The sequence below is a fragment of the Mobula birostris genome, chromosome 12 (genome assembly GCF_030028105.1).
Source record: "Mobula birostris isolate sMobBir1 chromosome 12, sMobBir1.hap1, whole genome shotgun sequence".
Classification (NCBI taxonomy): Eukaryota; Metazoa; Chordata; class Chondrichthyes; order Myliobatiformes; family Myliobatidae; genus Mobula; species Mobula birostris.
Window position 1 is genome coordinate 89,066,205 of NC_092381.1, and position 26,648 is coordinate 89,092,852.

The 26,648-nt window shown below is 41.1% G+C and overlaps 1 protein-coding gene across 1 annotated transcript in view; it reads right to left on the minus strand.

Annotated features, from left to right (window-relative positions):
• Window positions 1-26,648, minus strand: part of LOC140206387 (BMP/retinoic acid-inducible neural-specific protein 3-like) — a 227,177-nt gene that overhangs the window by 27,094 nt on the left and 173,435 nt on the right. The window contains exons 5-6 of the mRNA XM_072274752.1: window positions 24,962-25,198; window positions 7,613-7,835 (exon numbers count right to left, since the gene is read on the minus strand). Coding sequence (XP_072130853.1) covers window positions 7,613-7,835; window positions 24,962-25,198 — 460 coding nt within the window. The remainder of the gene's footprint in view (window positions 1-7,612; window positions 7,836-24,961; window positions 25,199-26,648) is intronic.

Sequence of the window (26,648 nt, forward strand, 5' to 3'; positions counted from 1 at the left end):
AGATGTACCACCGGCCCACTCTCTTTCTACATTCTAATGTGGGTTGCACTCAGAGGACTATGGAGACTGAGTGTCTCTGGATTGTAGCGTTCCTGCTCTGGGAACTCAACAAAATGGGTCATGAAAGCATTAACATTGCCTCAGCACTGCTGGAGAAACTGACTACTAACATAGCCTTAGCACTACATGACATGAGCCAGTTCATCAATTATATCAGCAAGGGAGATGAGGCTGAGTACAGGGCTACGGTAGGAAACTTTGTCACATGGTGTGAGCAGAATTATCTGCTGTTTAATGTGAAAAAGACTAAGGAGCTGGTGGTAGACCTGAGGAGAGCTAAGGCACCGGTGACCCCTATTTCCATCCAGGGGGTCAGTGTGGACATGGTGGAGGATTACAAATACCTGGGGATACGAATTGACAATAAACTGGACTGGTCAAAGAACACTGAGGCTGTCTACAAGAAGGGTCAGAGCGATCCTTATTTCCTGAGGAGAATGACGTCCTTTAACATCTATCGGACGATGCTGAGGATGTTCTACGAGTCTGTGGTGGCCAGTGCTATCATGTTTGCTGTTGTGGGCTGGGGCAGCAGGCTGAGGGTAGCAGACACCAACAGAATCAACAAACTCATTCGTAAGGCCAGTGATGTTGTGGGGGTGGAACTGGACTATCTGACGGTGGTGTCTGAAAAGTGGATGCTGTCCAAGTTGCATGCCATCTTGGACAAATGTCTCCCATCCACTACATAATGTATTGGTGGGCACAGGAGTACATTCAGCCAGAGACTCACTCCACGGACATGCAACACAGAGCGTCATAGGAAGTCATTCCTGCCTGTGGTCATCAAACTTTACAACTCCTCCCTTGGAGGATCAGACACCTTGAGCCAATAGGCTGGTTCTGGACTTATTTCCTGGCATAATTTACATATTACTATTTAATTATTTATGGTTTTATTACTATTTAATTATTTATGGTGCAACTGTAATGAAAACCAATTTTCCTCGGGATCAATAAAGTATGACTACTATGACTATGACTATATGACTGACGAAATGCGGCCAGTCCATGATGTGGCACCCGAAATTGACTTGCACCTGACTTTGTATTGTCTAAGAGAGGTGGTCCTTGTACCAGGTGTGTTGCACATACATCCCTGATACCAACAGCACCCTGTCCCTGATGAAACTGTCAGAGAGCTTCAGAGACTGTGCTATTGAAATTCAGCAAGATTTGTGTTGTCCTCAGGACGAAGAGGAGGGGGAGGGAATGTGCAAGTTGCAGTAAGCAAAGGTTAAAGCAAGGATGGCCTGAGGCAGTTGTAGCAACTGAGACTTTCGAAACAAGACCACCAGAGACTCCTCTGCTTACTACTGATGAAATAGGCTGGGTTCACTGCGACAATGTGTACCCAAGCCCGATGAGTGAGGCGACTGTAGTTGCGACCCTTACAGAAAGATCATCCTAAAACATAGCATTCCATTACACATTGAAGAGTGCCAGAGACAGACAAGATAACAGAAGGATGTGAAACATATCTAAAAAACTGAGGCTGTTTTGTCGTTACCAACTTCAAAATATCCTCGACTGTCCACTTGAAGTTTGGATTGACTTTAACATCTCTAGTGTAATGGCGATTGATTTTATGAATTCACAAATATACAATTTACAATGATCAATATCCATAACTGATAAGCCAATTCTGTATAAATATTGCGGTTTTCTGTTCAGATTTCAGAACGGTGTGGTGACAGAGTCCATGCTGTTCTCCTTGTGCATAAGTAAAATAAAAAGAATGTTTGAGTTGTAAGAGTCTGGGCCTAGTTATTTTAGCTACTTATTTATTCATTTTATTAAGGGTGATGACAGCTATATCAACACTTTCAGGAAGCAAATGGTGCAGTGGCAAAAATTAGGGAGCACCTTTTGGATATTTGCAGTTAACTTCATGTCTGTTCCTCACCTAAAGATTACGTAGCATTTATACAAAATCTACAGTAAGCCCCATTACCCTTGTCACTACTTTGGCAGCAGATTATAGCCTGCTGCACAAAACCAGTGAGAAACAGTAAAACATTAAAGTAAAATGTTAAGAAATATTTGAAATGCTTTTTTATGAAAGAATATGCCAAGGAACATTTACCACAGTAATGAACATTTCTCAGTCTCATATTGCAAATGAGGGGTTAGGGAGGCATTCAAAACATTCAAAGATAAAAGTGGAGGAATAACTGAGATTTAAGACAAAGCAGTAGAATTACTTGGCTATTCATTCCTACAAACGTTCACAAGGGAAAATAAATCCAATTGTTACACAAAATAATCAAGGACAGCGCACTTGATATGTTAGGATGAAGATCAGCAATGCCTGGACTAGATATTGATGAAGCATAATGAAAACATCATTCAATTGAGGTGCTGCAGAGTTGACAGAAGCAACTGCAATATGTGCATTGATAAAGATGTGCAAATTCTGTGCAAAAGGTGGAAATCAGCTGAAGATCAGAAGCAGTGAAAAGAACCACACCTAAGTGGGGATAATAATGTGGTGTTCATTATTAAATGTTAGCAGGCTTTCTAGGTCTTAGAAACAAGGTAGACACTGGAAGCCTGTTTGATATAGTTCTGCATGAAAACCTACCAGTAATCTTGCAGAAATATGGGAGAGGATCAGTATCAGACCAAAGAAGCTGTTGTTGGGGCAAGGCCAGCAGGAGTCAGTGCCAATTGGTAGCCAAGCGATGCTTGCTGCTTCCAGATCTACTCCCACTGGTTGTGGGGCAATGTCCCCTGACTGCCCACTCCCATTCCCTGGCTGCAGGGCTAGCTATCCCATTTGCCAGGCCGTGTGTCCAGACAGTTCTTCCTCACATTTCTCTTATTTGCAGTGCTTTTTATTTATATCATGTGACTCTGCCTTCAGTTATTTTACTTCCTCTTTCGAAAGGATCAGATTGGATGTAACTACTACCCCTGTACCACCAGACTGATTCATTCTAATTGCTACCCGCACAGCCCACTGAAGTGTGATTGTCGGTGTCTTACTCAAATCACTTGGGCAGGTTTGATGTTTAATGACAAGGATTCACAAAGGTCAGGCAAAATCCCTTACAACGTTCCCAAAATCATGACCGTCCCCCCCCCCACCATCTTGCATGAACTCTCTAGCTTAGAGAGAGTTCACATCAAATCCAGGCCTATATTTCCATGAGACAGGATCTTTTGAGACAGCTAGAAATACCAAGCAGTTGGATGAGAAGTTCATGTTTCTGCCTGAAGCAAAATGCACCACTAGGCAGTTACGAGCAGCCTCTCTTCTCCCAGCTGGGATATTTAAAGAGTGCATGCAGTCATACAATCATAATCAATGGGAAAGGAGGGCTGGCTCCAGGAATCAGTGGAAACAGAATGAATTATTCATCAGTAAGCAGCTCCTAAGGAAAACTACGCATTTTTTAAAAACTGCCACTCAGCCGTTAGCCTGACTATAAATATAACTACACAATCCTGCAAAGCGCTCACTGGGGACAATGCTCATGGCATTAACCAATGGTTTAAAGATAGGCAATTCTTCCTCTGAATGCTGCAGCTCACTGTATTACTGACTGACGTGTGGCTGCAAACAAGGAATAGAATATTTATTGCAGTACTCAATTAGTGGGCAATCAGTCACTATGTAAACACTTCCAGGAAGGGTAGTAGATTTGACCTTGGGAACATGACCAACAAGCAAACAAGAAAAAAAACAGTGCAGTCGACAGTATCGATGTCAAACTTGGTGCTTCTGAATAAACCAGCTGTGCCACTCAAACAAAGCAATTTGAAAAAAAGGTTTGTCTGGGTACATGTCAGTGGCTCATCTAGTAGAGCCACTTCCCTCAGTACCAGAGACCTGAGTTTGATCCTGACCACAACTCCTTGGTTGAAGTCAATTTGGGTTATGGCTGAGCTGGGCTTTGTTGGACCAATCTGCCACTAGAGTACATATTTATTCACCTCTCTCAATGGCTCCCAGCTACTTTATGTGTGTGGTGCCAATTTGCCACCAGAATAAATATTTGTTTCATCTCACACTGGCTCCAAACTACTTTCTGTGATTATAATTCAGCATGATGTTGGAAAGCATGTCAAGTTTAAAATTGATCTTGGAAGCATGTTGGGCCCTAACAAAGGTATGATACAGGCCCATCTTGATTTATTTATTTATTTCATACTGTAGATGGCTTTACATTGATCAAAGGTCAAAGACCTTTAAGCAAGGTAGTACAGTTACCACCATAGTCCTAATCTACAGTGTTTATTGTTTACTGTTTATTGAGAAACAACATGGAATGGACCCTTCCAGTTCATTGAGCCACCCTGCCCTGGAATCCCCTGATTTAATCCTAGCTTAAACCTGAGACAATTTAGAAGGACCAAATAACCTACCAACCAGTACATCTTCGGACTGTCGGAGGAAGCCAGAACACCTGGAGAAAACCCATGCGGTCACGCGGAGAACGTACAAACTCCTTACAGGTAGCGGTGGGAATTGAATCTGGGTCATCTGTACTGTAAAGGATGGTTGCCAACCACTATGCAATCTTGCTGCCCTATTTATTTATTGAGATACAGTGCGGAATTAGGCCTTCTGGCCTTTCGAGCCACAACACTCAGCAACCCCTGATTTAACCCTAGCAAAACAATAGGGCAATTTACAATGACCAACTGACCTACCAACAGGTAGGTTTTTGGACTGTGGGAGGAAACCGGAGTATTCGAAGCAAACCCGCATCGTCACTGGAAGAATGCACAAACTCCTTACAGGCAGTAGTGGGAATGGTTAGGTTCATGTAAGTTGAAGTTTGGAGAAGACAGATTTTGACCTCTTTAGAACAGTGGCCGGTTAATCGACCTACCTGCATATCTTTGGGACATGAGAGGAAATGGGAACATTCTGGAGAAAACATCATTTTAGATGAAACCCACAGAATCACAGGGAGGATCTGCAAACACAACATAGACTGCACTGATGGTCAGGATCAAGCTCAGGTGTCTGGTGTGTGCCACTGACAAACCTTTTTTTAATAGCTTTGATTGAGTGGCAAACCAGCAAAGGCACTGCCCTACAGCGCTAGACACCTGGGTTCAGATGTTGCCTGTGGGGGTGGGGGGATTACAGAGTTTTCTATTATTGCACGTCCTCCTTCTGGTGTCCCTGTTTCATCCAACACCCCAAAGAACAGCAGGTTGATAAGTCACTGCATTTGATCGCTGTAAATTGCCCCTAGTGGGTAGGTGTGTGACAGAATTCAAGGGGGAGAGGATGGGAATCAGGAGAGAATATAAAATGGGTTATTTATGATTAGTGTGAATTCAGCAGGCTAAAGGGAATGCTTCTGTGCCATGTATCTTTGTGACTTAAGGTTCACTTCCTGACTCACAAATGGAAATTGGTGGTGGACTGTGTTTCAATTCTGAACGTGATGGCTCTTCCCAATGCAAGTACTATGAAGGACGCAGGACATGGCTGTCATGTGTTCCTTCAATCCCTGCTACTAATTCCCAGAGAAAGACTTGTGGACAGGCTTCTGTAGACGTTCTTGTAGACAAATTATCACCAGGTTTAGACCACTTGGAATATTGCTCAGAACTGCTGGTAATATTACAAAAGAGAAATGCATGTAGAATAAATAAAAATGAGATTTTTATGGGATTAGTGTGAATCATAAAGCACAGAAACAGGCCCTTAGCTCAACTGATCAATACTGAACAAGATTCCATTTAAGTTAACCCCATTTGTTCATACTTGAACCATGTCCCTCTAATTGCTCCTATCCATGTACTTTTTCAAGTACCTTTCAAACGTTGTCAATGTACCTGCCTCGTCCATTTCCTCAGCAGCTCATTCCATATATTGACCACAGTCTGGATGGGAAAGTTACCCCTCGGGTTCATTGATTGTCAATGTGGACGTGGTAGATTGAAGAGCCTGTTTCTGTACTGCCTGATTAAGAGAGTATGTTTTGTGAGGAAAGGGTGGGTGAGCTAGGGCTTTTCTCTATGGAGCAGAGAAGGATAGGTGGTGACTTCTGATCTTTAACAATGATCCTGTGTGACATTTCATTCTTTCCATTAAGTAAACTTTCATCAGGAAGATAGTTAAAAAAAAACTCTAGTCAAGGAACCTTTGGTGGTAGTGTAGTTATATGGGAACACAAAAGCACCCTTTGACTATACCACTCACTGGAGCTTGTTTTGACTGTCTAGTGATATTCAAATAACTGTTATGCAATGTTGTGGGGAGGGCAGAATTGGACAAAAATAGCTTTATGCCATATCTTAGATCTTAGTTTAAAACTTAGCTTGTTGTGGCAATTCCTGAATTTAAATGTTGGGAGAGCTTTCCTTTCAGGCAATAATTTCTGGATGCAAATTTTTAAATCCTCAATCCCTCCTAATCCATCTGTCAGTGAATTTAAAACTCTGCCACTTTGTTATTGTTTTCTCTCCTAAAAGAAATAGATATTTCCAGTTCAGTCAATCTTGCCTCCAGTAACTTAACACACTTAAGTTAATTCTCCCCTCAGCTTCTTGTGTGCAAAAGACAACAACTCCAGTCCTCATAACTCCATTTCTCCCATATCTAAATGAATCTCCTCTGCATCTCTGCAACTTTTGCAGTTCCTTCCTTTAGTGTCATGACCAGATCACACCTGACACTTTAGATAGTGCCTAACAATTGTTTTATAATCTCCAGCATAACTTCTTCACTTGGCCAAGTCCCATGTGTCTTCTTTAATCACCTTACCTATCACTCTCACTACCTTCAAAGAGGTACTGGAAGTATTCTTTATAACATCTATCATTTATAGTCTATTCCCTCAAGTGCATTACCTTGAACTTCTCTGGAATGAATTCCACTAACTACTTCTGCAACCAGCCCTGCAGAGTAGAATTCAGTTCAAAGTTGCACAAACAAAAGCTAGTTGAAAAGTGATTCAACAAAGCAATATACAGTATTTTTGGGTCCAGCTGTGAAAATGCAATTGCCAGAGATTGGGTACATTAGAAAATCATCAGAGGTAAGGGATGAGGCAGTATACCCTCAAAACTGTAAGCAAAGGATTGAATGAGGAAATATATTGAAACACGTGTATTTTCATGCAGTCAGAATGAACAAAATGTACAAAAAGATATCAGTTAAAATATAAATTTCAAAACATTACAAGGTTTGGCAAACCTCTCCCCTCTTGTTCAAAATAAAAGATGCAATAAATTTTCAAGGATTTTGTTTACTTTCAAGTTTCATATATGAATATTTATTAGTTAATACTATGTATATTGCAGTATAATACCATTAATACTGTAGTTGTTAATGGAGAATATTCATTACAGGTTGTCTAGTTCCTATGAATGCAAATAAATACCTTTCAATTGATTATTTTATGGAATAATTACAAGATCTGTTACCTGGTACCAACTATTCATTTCTAAGCCAAATCATCTATTTTTCCAACCTTATATTATGTGGCAAAGTCAAGTCTTATCCTTCAAACCTCATAGCGAGTCAATAATGGAGGCAAAGTTATTTAGTTACTACAGTTTGCTGGGTGTGAATATCATGTACCTTTCTCTGGGGAGGACGAATTTCGGTTGTTTCTGGCAGCGCTTACTTAGGCTGAAGAGCTTTCGGACAGTCTTCTGTGCCTTGGTGAAGAGCACCTTCAGAGTGGCCTCCAGTTGCTCATAGCGGTGCTGGAGACTGAAGTCCATTGTCCAGAGCTGAAGGATGGTGGAGCTGTTCAGGAAATACTCAGTCGGCAGCTTCTTCAGAAAGGTCTTGAACTCATCTGTGTGAGGGACCACATCAGAATTGCTTGAATAATTGCAGCAGGACCAACAATGTACCCAAAAAAGAGAAAAAAGCGACAGCACATACTGGAACTTGAGCAATAAACAATCTGCTGGAAGAACTTAGGAGATCAAGCAGCACCTGTGAGGGGGGAAGGGTTGAAATGCTGCAGCAAAACAGAGTAGAAAGGTGAGAGAGTCTTTATAAAGATGAGCAAGGGAGGGATGAGATAAGTCACAAAGTCAAAATAAATGTATTGTCAAAGTAAACACAAAAGATTCTGCAGATGCTGTAAATCTAGAAAACTGAGCCTAAACAGCTGAAGGAACTCAACAAGTCAAGCAGTATCTATGGAGAAAAATAAAGTCAATATTTTGGACCAAGACACTTCATCAGGATCTGATGTCCAATAAGATTGTAGAGGTAGCACTCCTGGGATCTGATAAGTAATGAAGGTGATAATGAGAACAATTAGGTGAGATCTGGAGGTCAGATGGAATCACATAGGGGAAGGGGGGTACATGGTCAATGAAATGTGTAGATAGTAGATGGATTCAACCAGGAAAAGTGTCGGGGGGAGGGTGTGGTGGAATGCATGATGAGGTCTGGGAACGGAACAACATAAGAAACCCTTATGTGATAAGAGAAAAATATCATAATCTGCAAACATCGCTAGATGTATGATGCAAAATCACGTTTGCAACTGCCAAATCTCAACCTACATCTTTTCAAACTCAACTGCCGATCGAAACCAGCTTTTGAAAATTATCTATCTTCCACCATTCAAAGAGCTTTTGCAGGCTCTATGATCCTTTGGCCATGGAAAACATCCAGCCCCTGTATGCTGAAGCTGGACATAGCAAGAAATAGATCCCACCTACAGTCTGTCGCATTTTGTCTCATTATCTATATAGCTGAGGAGGGGCGGTGGGTGGTGCTGGAGATGAGAGTTGTGAGAAAGACAGACAGGCAGAGAAATGTTGGATATATGGAAAATGGAGATAACTGGAAGCGAGACAGATAGCAGGAAGCAAATGGTAATGGAATAGTTGAATGTCTGAAAGAGATATATGAACATCAGGGAGCCATTGACTGTTCAAGAAATTACTATATCAGCAGAGAAATATTTAAAAGGATTAAAAAAGTAGTTTTATTTGTCACATGTACATTACAACATCAACGCATACAGTGAAAAGCTTCAATTTGTGTAAACCTGGGGGCATCCCACAAGGGTCAGCACACTTCTGTCACCAGCAGCAACTTACACCCTAACCCATATGTCCTTGGAATGTGGGAGGAAACCAGAGCACCTGGAGGAAACCAGAGCACCTGGAGGAAACTAGAGTACCTAGAGGAAACCAGAGCACCCGGAGGGAACCAAAGCACCCAGAGGAAACCTGTCAGATTTTGAAATATAGCCCTGGTAACCTTTATCCTGATTGTTCTGCTGACTTCAATTCTGATGGGACTGCCATCAAATTTAAATGGAATTTTAATTTAAAATTAAAATCTATTTAAATGGATTATATAAGGAGAGCAGCCATTTTTTTTGGTGGGGGTTTTCAGTCAGACTGAAACGTATTTACACAATCCTGTTTTGCCTTTCCTCTGACTGAGCCATCAAAAATAATCGTCTGTAAGGTTTGGATTAGATCACAAAGGAGAATGCTGCCTGAGCAATACTGAGCAATATTTTGTGTTAAGATTATGTAAAACTTTATTCCCAATTATCTGTATAGTGTTCAACCAGCCCTGGTAATTAAATGAATGCTTAGATGATATTAATCTTCTCGCATACTTGAAAACTTAGCAGCTCATGTTCTGCATAATTTTGGATATTTTACATTTAAATCTAGCTTCTTATGTTTCTTATTTTTTTTATGAATGTGTGACTTAATCATCCTAAGTTTGCTGCATTAAGTGCTTATGGTACTTTTCTGGTTCTTTCTCTGTTTCACCCTTACTCCATTGAATGTGTGTGTGCTGCCCAGACAAAGCACCTGGAGCTTGGATGCAATACCCTGACTCCTGTGTTCGCTTGAGTGGGGTTTGGCTTACTGCTGAATTGTGTACTTCCCACTTCACACACAAAGAGATAGGTACAAAACCCATGAGGTCATGGGGCGAATATACGGAATAAACCCCAATCGGTGAGCACTGGCTCTGTAGTGAATGTGCTGTCTACTGCGCTACTGTGCCACCCCAAGATAAAAGTATAAATGCAGCGGCAGAAAAATAATGTTCTATAATGTAGGAATCATTCTTAAAGTTCAAAGTAAATTTATTATCGAGGTAAATGTACATATACAACCCTGAAATTCATTTTCTTGCAGGCATACTCAATAAATCTATAATAGAATAATAACCAGAAGAGGAAGATCTTTGACAGTCTTGTGCTACTCATTGCCTACATGCAAGACATGGGGGTGGATACCTGCCTGGTCATCCTGGACCAGGAGAAAGCCCTTGACAGGATATCACACGCGTAAAAGATGAACGTATTCTCCAAGATAGGATTTGGGGATGGAGTCAGGAATTGGATCCAATTGCTCAACACGGACATCTGTAATCAATGGGTGGGAAACAAATAGCTTCCCCAACATGTCTGCCCACTCTCCCCTGTCCTGTTCGTGTCTTGTATCGAACCCTTTGCTGAAGCCATCAGGAAAGGCCAAAACATGAGAGGGGTGACGCTGCCAGGCAGTGGAGAAACCCAAGTGAAAATGTCCCTGAGCATGTTTGAATTCATTGTCTTCTGCTCGGATCCGAGGTCAGTTGGCAGATTGATCAACGTTTATAACCAGTTTGAGCTGGCATCAGAGGCCAGAGTTAACCATACAAAGAGCAATGCCATGTTCTTCAGTAACTGGGCCGAACAATTGGGATTGTGGGGAGGGCACTCCCTATCAATAACTGGGAAGAATCTGATCATCAGGTGTGAGGTGCTCGGGGCTGGGGCACTTGGTGCAGGTGCAGCCCACCCCCAACTCTTCCAGCTTGGGAATCACCCATGCTGTCTTCAACTTCATCGAGGGATCCAGGATGGAGTGGGTCAGACAAGTCACAATGCACAAGTTCCTGGACAATGATGGCAAAAATAGACCCAATGCTGCCCTCATCCCGATAATCAACTTCGTGCATGGCTGCATCAGGCTGTGTGTGAACCTAAATACGTGGCACCAAGTACCACGTACCAAGGTTCTGTCTGTCCCCAGTGTTGCAAAGGACAGGTCTGGCACAACTGCTGCATAATGTCCCAGTCAGCTGTGTGTTGCCACACTACCAGGTGTTGGTCTGGAAAAGTTCTTCCAGATTAAAACCTTTGACTACAAGTCCATCAAGCAATGGTGAACACAACAAATCCTGGAGACACTGTGGACGATTGATGCGATGTACCCAGTAGGGTGGTTCCCTGAGCAGACAGTCCGTCTGGCAGAATGCCTCATCACCAGGCCTCACCAGGAAGTACCAATACCTTGTCTGGGTGCATCACTCTCACTGTGCACTGCCCAGGGATTGACTGTAATGAGGAATAGAGAGCAGCTCACCTCTTTGTGAACTGTGGATTTGCAAAGGGGGTGTGGAGAAAAACGCAAGTGCTTGTGTCGCACTCATCCCAAGCAGTCACGAGCTCTCCCCAGGGACACACAGGGAGACGAACATCATGTTCTGCTGTCAGATCATCAACTCAGTAAAAGATGCTCTTTGGTCTGTCTGAAAGTTGTTGGTCTGCTACCACATCGAGATGTCCGTGGAGGAATGCCGCCAAGTGACACATTCCAGGCCGCAAGAGGGCATGCTGAGGGATGCACTGAAGCTCGGTGCAGCCACCGCAAAGCATCGGCAGGGAAGGTCCACAGTGTAGAGTTCTCCTCCTACTGTAGAAGGAGTTGCCAGACTGGGGGAGGAAGTTCCTCAGTTATTGTAATAGGATACCACGGCAAGGAGCCACATGTGTGGCAGCAGCGTTATTGATTGCTTGATATGTAGGAATGTAATAGAACAGTATGGAAAGCATTGACCTTGAATGTAAATCACGGAAAGGCATGGCACGATTTATTCTTCTAAATATTTTTAGTCTTTAATGTGTGTCACTGAAGTTTATTTTGTTTTACAAAATTGCTAAGGAGACTTGCTTGTGATCTGAAGGCAGAAAGGTATTTGGGGTGATGAGGTTAGTTTTGGCGGGAGGGAAGGAGTGTGATAGAAGAGTGAAAAGGTATACCCGGACAAGGCAAAGCTCCATGAGTGTACAGAACCATTGTTCTTAGGCTATATGTCACGTATCAAAATGTCTACACATAGAGACTGCATCATAGGGCATCACAGTAGAAGCGGTATAGATTTGAGAGCAACATCAAAGTGTAAAGGAACAAGCATTTCGAGAAAGTGAGAGAGAAGACTAAAGTGAAGGAGAAGGCATTTGGGAAGTGAAGTCTGGCAGGGAGATTGAGTCATAAGAAGCTGTGGCATTGAGATACAGGATGGAAAGGATACATAAAATAAGAAAGTTGGGGCCAAGTACAGAAAATGTGAAGATATACAGATAAGGGCAAAGAAACATTATAAAAACAAAAAATACTGAAAACACTCAGCAGGTAAAGCAACTTCTGTGTGAAGAGAAAAATAGTTAATGTTTCAGCTCGAAGACCTTTCCGTAGATGCTGCCTGACCCATTGAGTGATGCCTGCATTTTGTAACCAATCCAGACTGAATTATACTCAATGTAATATATAGTCAAAAAAGAACATATCATATTGTGTTCTAGCTAAAGCTCTTAACCAAATATTAGATGTTCTTACCTCACTTGAGTTGGCCACCAACATCTCTATATTCCTCAGAGGACTTTGGCAGTGATTATGATGAGAATCATAGACACAAAGATTGGTCCCTAAAGCCTTCAATTACCTGATCTTTCAAAGATGTGTCTACCTCCACCTTAAATACTTCTAATGATCCAGCTTCTGGGACAGAGAATTTCAGAGATTTACCTCCATCTGCACCCTCCTCAGTTTTATTGACCAGCCCCTTATCACGATACTATATCCCTAAGTTCCAGACTTTAACATGAAAACATCTCATCATCTGCTCTGTCATGACCCCACCCTCCAGATTCATATTTTCAGCATTCACCCCCTCATTCTTCTAAAGTTCAGAGGATCCAGAGAAATCTGTCTAGTGTCTCTAAGCAGGACAATCCTTTCATCTCAGGAATAAGCATACTGAAAATCAATTTTGGATCACCTCCAATATAACTATATCATTTCTTAGGCAAGACGGCGAGTACTCCAGATCTGACCTCACCAATATCCTGGTATAATTGTAATAAAATGTTTCTATTTCTAAATTCCAACCTTTTGAAAATAACAGCCTGATAGTGATCATATGCATAGTGTAATCATGGAATAACTAAAATGAGAACCAGTCTTCAGCAAATAAACCTGCATGAAATTTAACTTCCAACTGATACTTTGTTGCTAGTGTAACCAAACATATAGGTTTGGGAAATTGTGATTCTCTCCCATTGAACCTACATGGGGAAAGACAATAGATTAACATTCCTGCTATTAATACATTGTTAAATACGTTGAAATTTAAAGAGGTATCCCTGTCACTTAATGCACGGTTCAGGACAGGTCTGTTTTGTGACTCCACCTTCTGGTTTGTTGTATATTTGTGGAGCTCTCCTTCAACATTGTAACACAAGACTGGGTGTCTGCAGTTTGTACTCAGTGGCTTTTGCAACAAACACAGAACTGAATATTGAAAGAGGTTCTGCAAGTTAGGATGTGTTATAATTGTAATTATGTAATTCTGTAAATTTACCTGAGTATATTCAAAATGTTAAATAAGTGACTGTAGCAATTGAAACTGTTATTAGACATTTATTGGTATCTTTGTGTTGAAGAAGTATTAAACGTCATGTCAGGGGAATGAGACTCCCTTGCATCCTTATGGACTCTCTCTCCCCCCCCCCCCCTCTCTCACACCCCTGAAGGTTTGCTCTGAATAAAAACATTAATATTTCCCAGTAAGAACCTCTGTGTGGCTTAGTTTAATCAGGCACAACCGTCAATGTGCCTACTTGCTGTAGATGCCTGCCATCTTTTTTTTCAACATGCACAAGAAGACATGTGATGTTCTTACAGTATATTAGATCAGTTTGATTCCTGGACTCCTGTCTCTCAGTTCAAAAATGATGCACTTGTGCATATGTAATTGCACGTATAGTTTGACGAGGTTTGTGCTAATATAGAAGTGTTAAAATGGCAAGTTGAGAGTTGACATCCTGGTCTTCTACCTTCTCTACTCTCTTGTACCTCCATCACTTAAGCACTTCCAGCTTAAAATCCACTGAAATCTCTTCAAACTTGCCTTTTGATTAGTTCACTTGTATCACCTTGCTGGCCATGCTTTCAACTGTCAAAGCTCTTTGCTCTAAACCTCTGTCTTAATACCTCTCCTTCCTTTTTTAAGATGCATCTTATGACCTAGTTCTATAACAAAGCATGTGATCATCCAGTCCCAGTGTTTTCCTTAGTGTAAAATTCTGGGCGATTGCATTACTGCAAAGCATCTCTTGACAACAGGACAGGGAAGCAACAGAAAAATAAAAGTCCTTGTACTTGGCCACATACTGTAAAGTCAGGGCATGTGGGATGGCAGAGAGGGTGGTGAAGAGCATGCCAAACTCTAGACGAGAGGGAGCATTTATTTAGTGGTGAATCTGTGGACATGGTTGCCACAGGCAGCTGTGGAGGCCAAGTCTTTATGTATATTTAAGACAGAGTTTAATAGATTCTTGATTGGTCACAGTATGAAGGGATATGGGGAGAAGGCAGCAGATTGGGGCTGAGAGGGAAAAGGGATCAGGAACAGCTTTAACCAGCATAGATCGTGAAATTTGTTATCTTTATGGCAGCAGTGCAATGAAATACTTGATAAATAAATATAGAGAAAACACTGAGTTATATTAAGTATATATGTGTCTACTCAATATTTCAGTTAAAATAAGTAGTTCAACAAAGAACAGAAATAAAAAAAGTAGTGAGGTAGTGATCATGTGTTACAATGTCCATTTAGAAATCAGACGGCAGAGGGGGAAAAGCTGTTCCTGAAATGTTGAGTAAGTATCTTCAGGCTTCTGCCATGATGAAATGGTAGAGCAGACTCGATGGGCCAAACTGTCCAATTCTGCTCCTATATTTAACACACGTGCAGCACTGGTCTCATCTTGTGTGACTGACTGCCACACTCTATGAGAAAATCAAATTACATAGTATATACTAGGTGTTAGTAGACCATCAGAAACTCCATGTATCAGAAGGAGGCAGTGAATAGAAAAGACACACTGCTGGAGGTAAGTTTTGTTTATAAATGTTAGCAATATAAACAAAATTTTACATGAATACAAACAATTCAAAATTCCAACATTCTGTTTAGGTTCCAAATTTTAGATGTCAAATAAAAAACAAATTCCTTTTTAGTTAGAATCAGTGAGATTCATTAGAATAACCTTTATTACTTCTGTTTCTCTAACTAATTAGATCTAGTGCTATTCCCTATTTAAGGATTACAGACTAACATTTCCTTTTTATTTATCCCTAGTAAGTTAAGACAACTAATTGAATTCCCATTGTTAAGTATGATAGTTAACTTCAGGCAACACACACAAAATGCCGGTGGAGCACAGCAGGCCAGACAGCATCCATAGGAAGAAGCACAGTCGACGTTTTGGGCTTAACTTAACTTAAGTTAACTTCAGTTTCAGTTCAAGTCAATATGTCTACAAATTCATATTAGAATTCCAATATATTTACAGCTTAACTCCTTTCTTGACAATCCACCAATATCACAACTTTTTAACAAAGTAAGTCTCGTCCAGTAACTTACCAAATTCTTTGCAAAAATAATCAGTTCTTGCCGAAAATCAAATTCAGGTCCTTTGAATGAAAATAAACTTATATGTCCAACTGTACTAAATCCTCTACGTCATTTAATATTTTGTTCCCGCACTTGTTCTTCAATCTTGGGTGGTTCGCCATCTTGTTTCTTGGTTCATTGGATGAAATAGTTGATCAGCCACAGAAAGTCAATTCACAATACTTACACAAAAAAAAAACCTGACAAATTGCTTGGTATGATTTTTTATAAAAATCGGTAAACCTTGTCTTCATCCCTCCACTGGTGGAGCTTTCTAACGTTAAATCTTTGGATTTAATCCCTGGGTTACATATGGTTTTATGGTCTTACCCAGATAATTTGAGATTGATGTTACAACTGTTTCAAAAGCTTGCCATTGCTCTAACTATGCATTGCTGTTTTGGCAAGGGAACAGATCAGTTCATGCTGAAGGTCATGGAAAGGAGGTAAACAGAAATTGTTTCTCAGCATTGTAAAGTTTTACAGCACTGATACACAGCTCATATTTATTACTGAGGCCAAGAGACAGGACAGAAATATGGACATTTGAGATTCCAGAGTCAGAAAAACAGAATGAAAGCTTTAAATGAATAAAATGTTAACATAAAGTGGTGAAAACCTTATGAGTATCAGCAACAACTAACGGGGGTATTGGTGCAGCAATGAAATGGTCTCAGATAATAGGGTACTTAAACAATCATTGACACCATGCCCTGTACACAGAACAAAAGGAAGTTGAAAGGTGGTCTGAAGGTGGAAAGTGGGCCAGAGAGGCTGAAAAATTGTATGGAGAGAAGTGCACAGCTTGAGAATCATTAATGACATAGCCGATCCAGTCTAGCAAGCACTACTTTTCTTTCTTACTTTTCTTTCTTTCTTTTCTTTATCAATCTTATTATTAATTTTAAAAAAGTACATATATACTAACAAGAGGAGGATTATCTCAGATATCTATATCCATAACAATACATATAAAAGGTAAAAAAAATTATCAAGATCATACATAGTGTTAATCTAATAGTATATAATAAAAAATAAAATACTTAATTCTCCTCTAATCATTTCATAAAAAGAAAAAAAAGAAAGAAACTTTTATAATTTTATATAGAGAGAAAAAAGCACTATTCTCTATAAACAAAAATGAAAAATAATAAAAAGAAAAGAAAAAGAAGGGGACTGGGCAGCCCATATTGAGAGTAAGGCAAGAAAAAAGAAAAACTTTCTGATCAAATCCAAAGTTTTGAGAAAGTAACTGGAAGAGCAATAAGTCAAACCATATGAAAATATAGAATGAAAGGTCACCAGGCTTCTTCAAATTTAAAGGATGCATCAAATGTCTGACTTCTTATAGAACATAGAACATAGAATAGTACAGCACAGTACAGGCCCTTCAGCCCACAATGTTGTGCCGACCCTCAAACCCTGCCTCCCATATAAGCCCCCACCTTAGATTCCTCCATATACCTGTCTAGTAGTCTCTTAAACTTCACTAGTGTATCTGCCTCCACCACTGACTCAGGCAGTGCATTCCACGCACCAACCACTCTCTGAGTAAAAAACCTTCCTCTAATATCCCCCTTGAACTTCCCACCCCTTACCTTAAAGCCATGTCCTCTTGTATTGAGCAGTGGTGCCCTGGGGAAGAGGCGCTGGCTATCCACTCTATCTATTCCTCTTACTATCTTGTACACCTCTATCATGTCTCCTCTCATCCTCCTTCTCTCCAAAGAGTAAAGCCCTAGCTCCCTTAATCTCTGATCATAATGCATACTTTCTAAACCAGGCAGCATCCTGGTAAATCTCCTCTGTACCCTTTCCAATGCTTCCACATCCTTCCTATAGTGAGGTGACCAGAACTGGACACAGTACTCCAAGTGTGGCCTAACCAGAGTTTTATAGAGCTGCATCATTACATCGCGACTCTTAAACTCTATCCCTCGACTTATGAAAGCTAACACCCCATAAGCTTTCTTAATTACCCTATCCACCTGTGAAGCAACTTTCAGGGATCTGTGGACATGTACCCCGAGATCCCTCTGCTCCCCCACACTACCAAGTATCCTGCTATTTTCTCTAAACTTAGACAGGACATAATGGAGGAAAGCCAATAAAAAAACAGTAGGTGGATTAGTACTTCTGTTTCAAATTCGTGGAACAGTTGTATTCCCACTTCTGGATTAGCTTCATGAATGAGCAGGAGGCAGAATGGACGGAGTAAAGTTATGGGAAGATGCTGCACCAAATTGGAATGATAATGGTAGACACTGATATAAAATGATTAGAAAGAAATAACTGTGTACAAGTGTACAGCAGCAAGGACAAAGCCATTGGAGCTTGGTGTGAGAGTATGAGTCATAACACAAACAGGCCTGGTCCTTGCAATTTCTTTGTTTACTTGTACAACATGTTCTCTGTAACTGTAACATTATGTTCTGCATTGTTTTCTTTTCTCCTCATACTATCTTGATATATTTATATATAGAATATCTGAAAGAATGGCTTGCACACAACAGACAACCCACCCTGCAAAAACTCATTTCAGGGAGGTAGCAACATCAATTTGAGGGAGACTCCCGGAACTTCTGGGAGAGGTGGGACGTCTGCAATAGAGTAGCTCCTTGGCAGCTAGCCAGCTAGTTTAAATAACGTTAGCTATGCTAATAAACGAATGACACCTGTTAAACTCACCTCAACATGTTTATTACAGTCTTAACCCACAATGAGCAATGAGTCACTGTTGCAAACAGTGCAGCAAACAACACTGTCATTATTTTGACCCCTATTAGGCAGGGGTACACTTTAGGGTGGTCTGGGGTGACATATGTTTTATATTTTGTTTTTTTGGAACACTCTGCAATGGCGCGCTCTCGCTTGTCGTCATCATGCAACATGATAATGATAAATGGTGAGTTTGGGATCAATAATGCGGGTAGGAAGAAAATTTGATCACAGGGGTTCCAACAAGTAGGATGGAATGATTTTTAGGAGAAAGCAGAAGGTTCCAGAGAGAAAATCAGCTTCAGACCAAGAACATCACATTTCCCAGGACTACTAGTAGATCAGAATTTTGTGAAATACACACACACACTCACATAATTAGTTTATATACTTTGGTGATCTATCCATTGGACAGGGTAAAACGTATTGGAATTTTGTTCTTTGATGAGAATTTTAGAACACAGAACTACAAAGCACAGAATAACAGGTCCTCAGCCCACAAAGTTGAGACAAAGTATATAAACTAATGATTCCTAATCACACTAATAACTTCTGCTTGCACATGATCTGGATCCTTCCCTTCCCAGCATATTCATGTTTCTATCTAAGAGACTCTTTAAAACCTCTGTTGTATTTATCTTTACAATCATTTCAGGCACCCGTAATTCTCTGTGCAAAAAAACTACCCCACACATACCCTTCAAGCTTTCTCCCTCTCATCATAAATATATTCAGTCTAGTATTAGACATTTTAACCCTGGGGAAAAACATTGTCCATCTAGTCTACACACATAAAAATTGCTAGTGAATGCAGCAGGCCAGGCAGCATCTATTGGAAGAGGTACAGTCGACGTTTCGGGCCGAGACCCTTTGTCAGGACAAACTGAAAGAAGAGATAGTAAGAGATTTGAAAGTGTGAGGGGGAGGAGCAGATCCAAAATGATAGGAGAAGACAGGAGGGGGAAGGGATGGAGCTAAGAGCTGGAAAGTTGATTGGCAAAAGGGATATGAGAGGATCATGGGATGGATAGGAGGCCTTGGGAGAAAGAAAGGGGGAGCAGGGAAGCCCAGAGGATGGGCAAGGAGTATAGTGAGAGGGACAGAGGGAGAAAAAGGAGAGAGAGAGAGAGAGAGAGAGAGAGAGAGAGAGAGAGAGAGAGAGAGAGAGAGAGAGAGAGAGAGAGAGAGAGAGAGAGAGAGAGAGAGAGAGAGAGAGAGAGAGAGAGAGAGAGAGAGAGATAAATAAATAAATGGATAGATAGGTAGATAAATAATGGATGGGGTACGAAGGGGAGGTGGGGCATTATCGGAAGTTAGAGAAGTCAATGTTCATGCCATCAGGTTGGAGGCTACCCAGACAGAATATAAGATGTTGTTCCTCCAACCTGAGTGTGGCTTCATCTTGACAGTAGAGGAGGCTGTGGATAGACATATCAGAATGGGAATGGGACGTGGAATTAAAAGGTGTGGCCACTGGGAGATCCTGCTTTCTCTGGCGGACAGAGCATAGGTGTTCAGCAAAACGGTCTCCCAGCCTGTGTCTGGTCTCGCCAATATATAGAAGGCCGCATCGGGAGTACAGGAAGCAGTATATCACCCCAGCCGGCTCACAGGTGAAGTGTCGCCTCACCTGGAAGGACTGTCTGGGGCCCTGAATGGTGGTGAGGGAGGAAGTGTAAGGGCATGTGTAGCACTTGTTCCCCTTACAAGGATAAGTGCCGGGAGGGGGATCGGTGGGAAGGGATGGGGGGGACGAATGGACAAGGGAGTCGCGTAGGGATTGATCGCTGTGAAAAGCAGAAAGTGGTGGGGGGAGGGAAAGATGTGCTTAGTGGTGGGATCCCGTTGGAGGTGGCGGAAGTTACAGAGAATAATATGTTGGACCCGGAGGCTGGTGGGGTCTATGTTTCTCATAATTTGATAAACATCATCAGATTGCCAGCCAGTCTCCTCTGCTCCAGAGTAAAATACAAACCAAGGTTGTCTAAACTGTCCTCATAGCACATGGCTTCTCATCCAGAGCCCTGGTAAAGCTGCTTCTGCACCCTCTCCAAAGCCTTCTGTTCTTCCACAATGAGGCAGCCAGAGCAATACTTCAGATGCAGCCCAACTAGAGTTTTATAAAATTGCAACATAGCTTCTTGGTTCTTGAACTCAGTGCCCTGACTATAAAGGCAAGCATACAATCATTTTCCATAAACATCTACAGACACTTTGAAGAAGGCAAATGGAATGTTTTAATATTGTAAAGACCATATTTATCTGAAAATGAGTGGCAGCAGAGCCACAAATTATTGAATGGTTACAACAAAAACAGAAGCATTCAGGCAATCATGACTATACTTGTTTCTCTACTAGAGCAACCTTCCAGTTCCACTCACAAAACTCGTCTTCATAACCATGGAAAATGGAAAATGAGCACGAGTGATATGAAGAAACATAATTAACCAGTTACCCCTTGCGCAGGTAATGTTTTCCAGATTCTGCATTTAGTAGCACTAAACTCACAAGATCCACTCTCAGCTTCCAGAAAGAACCTGAGGGCTAAAATATAATGCACAATTGTGATTACATTGCACATCTAGTACAATCAGTCTAGAAATTTGTGGATGATTACCTTTATTGAACTCATACAGCCACAGCTAGCCAATGTGTGCCAGAGGGTTTTATTAAACTTCAAAATTATTGCCACATTGGAGAAATTCAGTGTCATAGCTTAAAATATATAATAATAGTTATGTTGCAGGATGTCCAAGTTTTATAATAAAGAAGAATGATAGGATATTTTGAATTACCGTAATAAAATTATGTAACATATTCCATGAAGGAAGGGATCTGACCATCAATCCCCTTATCCTCAATTCCATTTTTAATGAAAATGACGTGATTTAGCAATGCACACAGAACACTGGAGGAACTCAGCAGGTCAGGCAGCATCAATGGAAAAGAGTACAGTTGACGTTTCGGTCAGATAGCTTTGTGGAGTTCTTGATTTCAACACAGTCAATCTTGAAGGTTTACACATGAGGATAAAATTGGGTGCGCGCTGTTCTTGTTTTGGATTCAATGAGTGCTGGTGATATATTGCGAGTTGATGTGATCATTGTATTCAAAGGAAAGTTGGAAGGTTTGTGCAAAGGCCTGATGGAAGCTTGTAAAGAGTGAAAAATCTCAAAATCAGTCAATGCAGTTCACCAGTCTGACAGCAGTTCCACCATTGAAAAGCGCAAAGGGGCAGGGTGCTATTGACTGTGTTGAGGCATCTTGCCAACTTTGTCATGTATCAGAACAGAAAGAGCTTTCATTACCTTAATATTCAGTAAGTTTGCAACAATAGATATTGAATCAATCAAATTAACCTTCGTTATCCTGGCCACAATTGAGATATCTTCTGTGAGCAACCAGCATTTCAGGTACTGGACAAATGGAGTGATGAGTACTAGATAATTAAGCTTATGAGGTTCAAAGTTCAAAGTAAATTTATTATCAAAAAAATATATGTCACCATATATAACCCTGAGATTTATTTTCTTTTGGGCATACTCAATAAACTTATAGAATAATAACCATAACAGAACCAAAGGAAGACCACCCATCTTGGACATTCATCCAGAGCGCAGAAGACAACAAAATGTGCAAATACAAAAATAAAGAAATAATAAAAATAACAATAATAAATAAATAAGCAATAAGTACCAAGACCCTGAGATAAAGAGTCCTTGAAAGTGTTTCAATTCATTATGGGAACATTTCAACGATGGGGCAAGTGAAGTTGAGTGGTTATCCCCTATGATTCAAGAGCCTGATGGTTGAGTGTACTAAACCATCAGGCTTTTGAGTTACTCTACAGATTAAGACACTGCTTGCTTATGCTACATTGGAAGCAGTGACATCAGTCATCAGAAGCTGTGCCACGCTTGGGTCCACAGATGTTTGCATGGAAAAGACAAAGCTCTGTTCCACACTGGTGCACCTTTCTGGACCCTTTCCAAGCACCACACATTTTTGATCTTCCTTCTTTGGTCATCTCATCAAACCCTTATTTGCATATCTCTGCCCCTGGTGAGCAGACACCCTCCTCACCCTAGAGCTGGTTCATGGTAAATCACCATGCAGATCCCATATTTTCAGATAACTTCTGTGTTGCGTGAACTGTCAGCACCTTTGATTGTTGCTGTGAATGTAGAGTTGAGGAAGAGCATTGCTTTGCCTTTTTCTGATTCATAACAACATTTTTGTAGAAAAGAAGGACCTCTTGCAATAAAGAAGAGGGAGATGAAGGAAGTGTGCATAAAAAAGTGATTATGCATTTAATATCTCATAGAGAAGGACTGTGGAGAAGAATGTCAAAGGGATAATTAGATATGGGAGTATCTTTGTTATTATAAGACTAACTTCAACAATAAGTGTACTGTGACAATGTGATAGCACTGTATTGTAACAGCCAGGTGGGTAGGAAAGGTAAAGGGCTAGAGAGGAGACTGGACTATAGGAGAAAGGGAAGCAGGAGGGCACCCAGAGGAGGTGATAGGCAGGTGAGAAGGGGTAAGAGGCCAGAGTGGGGAACAGAAGAAGAGGGGAGGGCAAGGGAATTTTTTTAAACTGGAAGGGGAAATTGATGTTCATGTCAACAAGTTGGAAGCTACCCAAATGAAATATAAGGTGTTGCTCCTCCACCCTGAAGATGGCTTCATCATGGCACAAGAGGAAACAATGAACTGACATGTCAGTGAATGGGAATCAGAATTAAAATGTTTGGCCACCAGGAAGTTCCGCTTTTGGCAGATGGAGCAGAGATGCTCGATGAAGCAGTCCGCCAATTTATGACGGGTCTCACCAATGTACAGGAGGCCACACTGGGAACACTGGACACAATAGACAACCTCAGCAGATTCGCAGGTGAAATGTTGCCTCACCTGGAAGGACTGTTTGGGGCCCTGTGGGAGGTGAGGGAGGAAGTGAATGGGCAGGTGTGGCACTTCGGTTGCTTGCAGGGATAAGTGCTGGGAGGGGCAAATGGACAAGGGAATCATGGAGGAAGTGATCCCTGTGGTGGAGAGAGTGGGGTGAGGTAAAGATATGTTTGGCGGTAGGATCTCTTTGAAAATGGTGGAAGTCGTAGAGAATGATGTGTTGGATGTAGATGATCATGGGATGGCAGGGAAAGACAAGAGAAACTCTATTATTCTTAAGCAAGGGGGAAGATGGGGTGAGTGCCAATGTTCGGGAAATTGAGGAGATGTGGGTGGAGGAAGGGAAACCCCATTCTTTGAAGAAGGAATATATCTCTGATTCCCTGAAAAGGAAATCCACATCCTGGGAATAGATGCTGTGGAGGTGAAGGAACTGAGAAAAGGAAATAGCATTTTTTCCGGAGATAGGGTAGGAAGAGATACAGTCAAGATAACTTGGGAATCGGTAGGTCTCGCCAAGATGCCCCTTCAGTTCAGGAGCACATGCTCATGTTAACTGGTGCTTACTATTCAGCAGGATGGCCCTTGGCCTGTAGTTAGAAATAATATACGGGAGGACACAGCACTGTTCATGTGCTTTTCACTGAATAAGTGAGGAGTAATCCACAACTACTTAGTGAAATACATCTTCATCAGCTATCGAGTTCAGTCTTCAACTAGTGCAATAAACTTCTATGAACATACTGTAATTAAACCTCATATTTCATGGGATTTAGCCAATTATCATCCCAAAGCTGGAATAAAATCCCTAATCACCCAAGATAAAACAATAATGTGCATTGTATTTTTGAAGAGCAAACTACTCTGAATAAACCAAGGAGAATTAAAAAGCAAACTGTGAATCATAAATTTCATTGGTGAATGGGGATATATAAAGTTTCCAGGTTTGACTCATAATCTCTTGGAACTGAAAAATCAGCCAGTCATACTTCAATCAATACCAGGTCAAAGGTTATCTAGAGGAAATGCAGAGACATTATGCAACTACAGTGATGGAGACACATTTGTTCATGCATTCCCATATGACAAGCTGCCCAGTCCTGCACCATTTGGGAAATTTCCAAGTTGAAGCATTCTGTGGAAATGTATTGCAAATAACCCACAGTATGACAACAATAGAAATGCTCCAAAAAGGGGGAAAAAAAATAAAGAGACAAAAAAAAAGAGCAAGTGTTGGTGATACACAGGAGATAAGGTAGTATCTGTGAAGAGACACAGAATGAATGACCTGAAAAAAATATAATTTCCTCTCTCCAGAATTGCTGCCTGATCTGCTAGGTATCACCAACTTTTTTTTTCAGTGTTTATTTCAGGTTTCCAACATCTGCATTATTGTGCTTTTCAAGAAGAAAACAGTTCTACGTTAAATCTGATTTCAATTGTCTTCATCACCTCAAAGCCTGGTCTTTGTCCTTTCCCTTCTCACACTGCCGGACAAAGAAATCAATATGTTTCCAAAAAAAAAGACCCTGGGGGAGGAGTATCAAGCCATAGAAATGAGACTGCTCACCCGACACCTCAAATTCTTTGTTGTGGTTGGTCCAGCTGTCTGTTATCCACAGCAGATTGTCCTCCATGGCTTGTATGTCCAGAAAAGGGCAGTTGCATTCTGGATATTTGGCTGTACACTGACACCAGCAGTCATGGTCCTTACAGATGAAGCTGCCTTCGGAGTTACAGGCAATGTAGCTCAGAGCTGCCTCAACAAACCGTTTCCGCAGGTGCACTGGCAAAATAGCTTGAAGGCCTAGAATAACAAAGAACAGACAAAGGTTAGGTATCTACTCAAGTACCCCCAAATCTGAAAACCTGCATTTACCTATGCCAGGCACTAAATATATGAAATTAAACTACAGGTCGACCTTCTCTAATCCAGCACCATTGGCACCTGAGGAGTGCTGGATTAGTGAAAATACCGAATTACAGAAGGATCATATTAAACATAATTAGTGCCGGATTATCGAAGGAACGGGATTACAGGTAGTCGGATTAGTGAAGGTTGACCTGTATATGTTTTGGGAGTTCAAAATAGTATTAGGATTGCAAATGGTTCTGTACTTGGAAGAAGGTGGAGGGTTTATCGCTATAATAAAAATATATCATGTGGAAATCAGGAAAAAGCAGGAATGGATGCAACTGGAATAAACCTCGGCATGGTACCTAATCCCAGGTATAAAATGATACCGCTGCCTGTGATACCTAAATTGGTCACTCAGATTGGCGAATGCCCTGCACCAGCACAACTTAACAATGGCCACAAGTTATTCATTAAGTCCTGCTGCTTCCAGCACCCAGCACAATCTTAGCTCTCAGTCCAGAGATCTGAGAGCAAAAATTTAAACTGACTCTTCAGGTCACTACTGAGGAAGCACTTCTCTGTCTATCAGATGAAATGTAAAGGCGAGGCATCCAGTGCCTCAGAACATGGGACTACTTCAAGAAAAGAGGCTGTTTCCAGTGTAACACACACAAAAGACTGGAGGAGCACAGCGGCCAGGCAGCACCCATGGAAATACAGTAGATAAACAGTCGATGTTTCAGGCCAACACCCCAGAGGGAATTTTTATATACTTACTATAATTCACAGTTTGTTTCCTCTATTATTATGTATTGCAATGCACTGCTGCCACAAAGACAACAAATTTCACGACATATGCCAGCGATATTAAACCTGATTCCAATTCTGATTCTGAACTGTTCATCATTAATGCTAAGGCACTTTAAAGGCGATGCAGAGATACAATATGCAGAGTTTTCTATCATTCAGTCTATGCAGGACAGCAGAAAACAACTTGAATCACAGCCAGAAGCAAAATTACTTACATTAACAATCTGCCTTTAATGAGGCATTCCATAAATATTCTCAGTGTGGGTTTCATAATTTAAAACACTCTAGATTACTTTTGCATTTCGTACCATACTAATAGGTGCTATACAACAGCAGCTGCTGCCTTTTAGCTTGACACAGTTTATCAAAGCTCCCACCATTCTTGCAACCAAAACTCTGTTCAACAGAAGTAGACCATGTCCCCTTGTATCCTGCCTGATATCCGTCCCCACAAACAACATTAAATAAATAAACTAATTGATAGATTTTATAATTCTGTTTGATTTTCTTCCATGTATCTGCAAATTGCAAAAGTACTCCATAAGCTGTGCAATATTTGGGATGCGCAGAAGCTGTCAATGACTATATC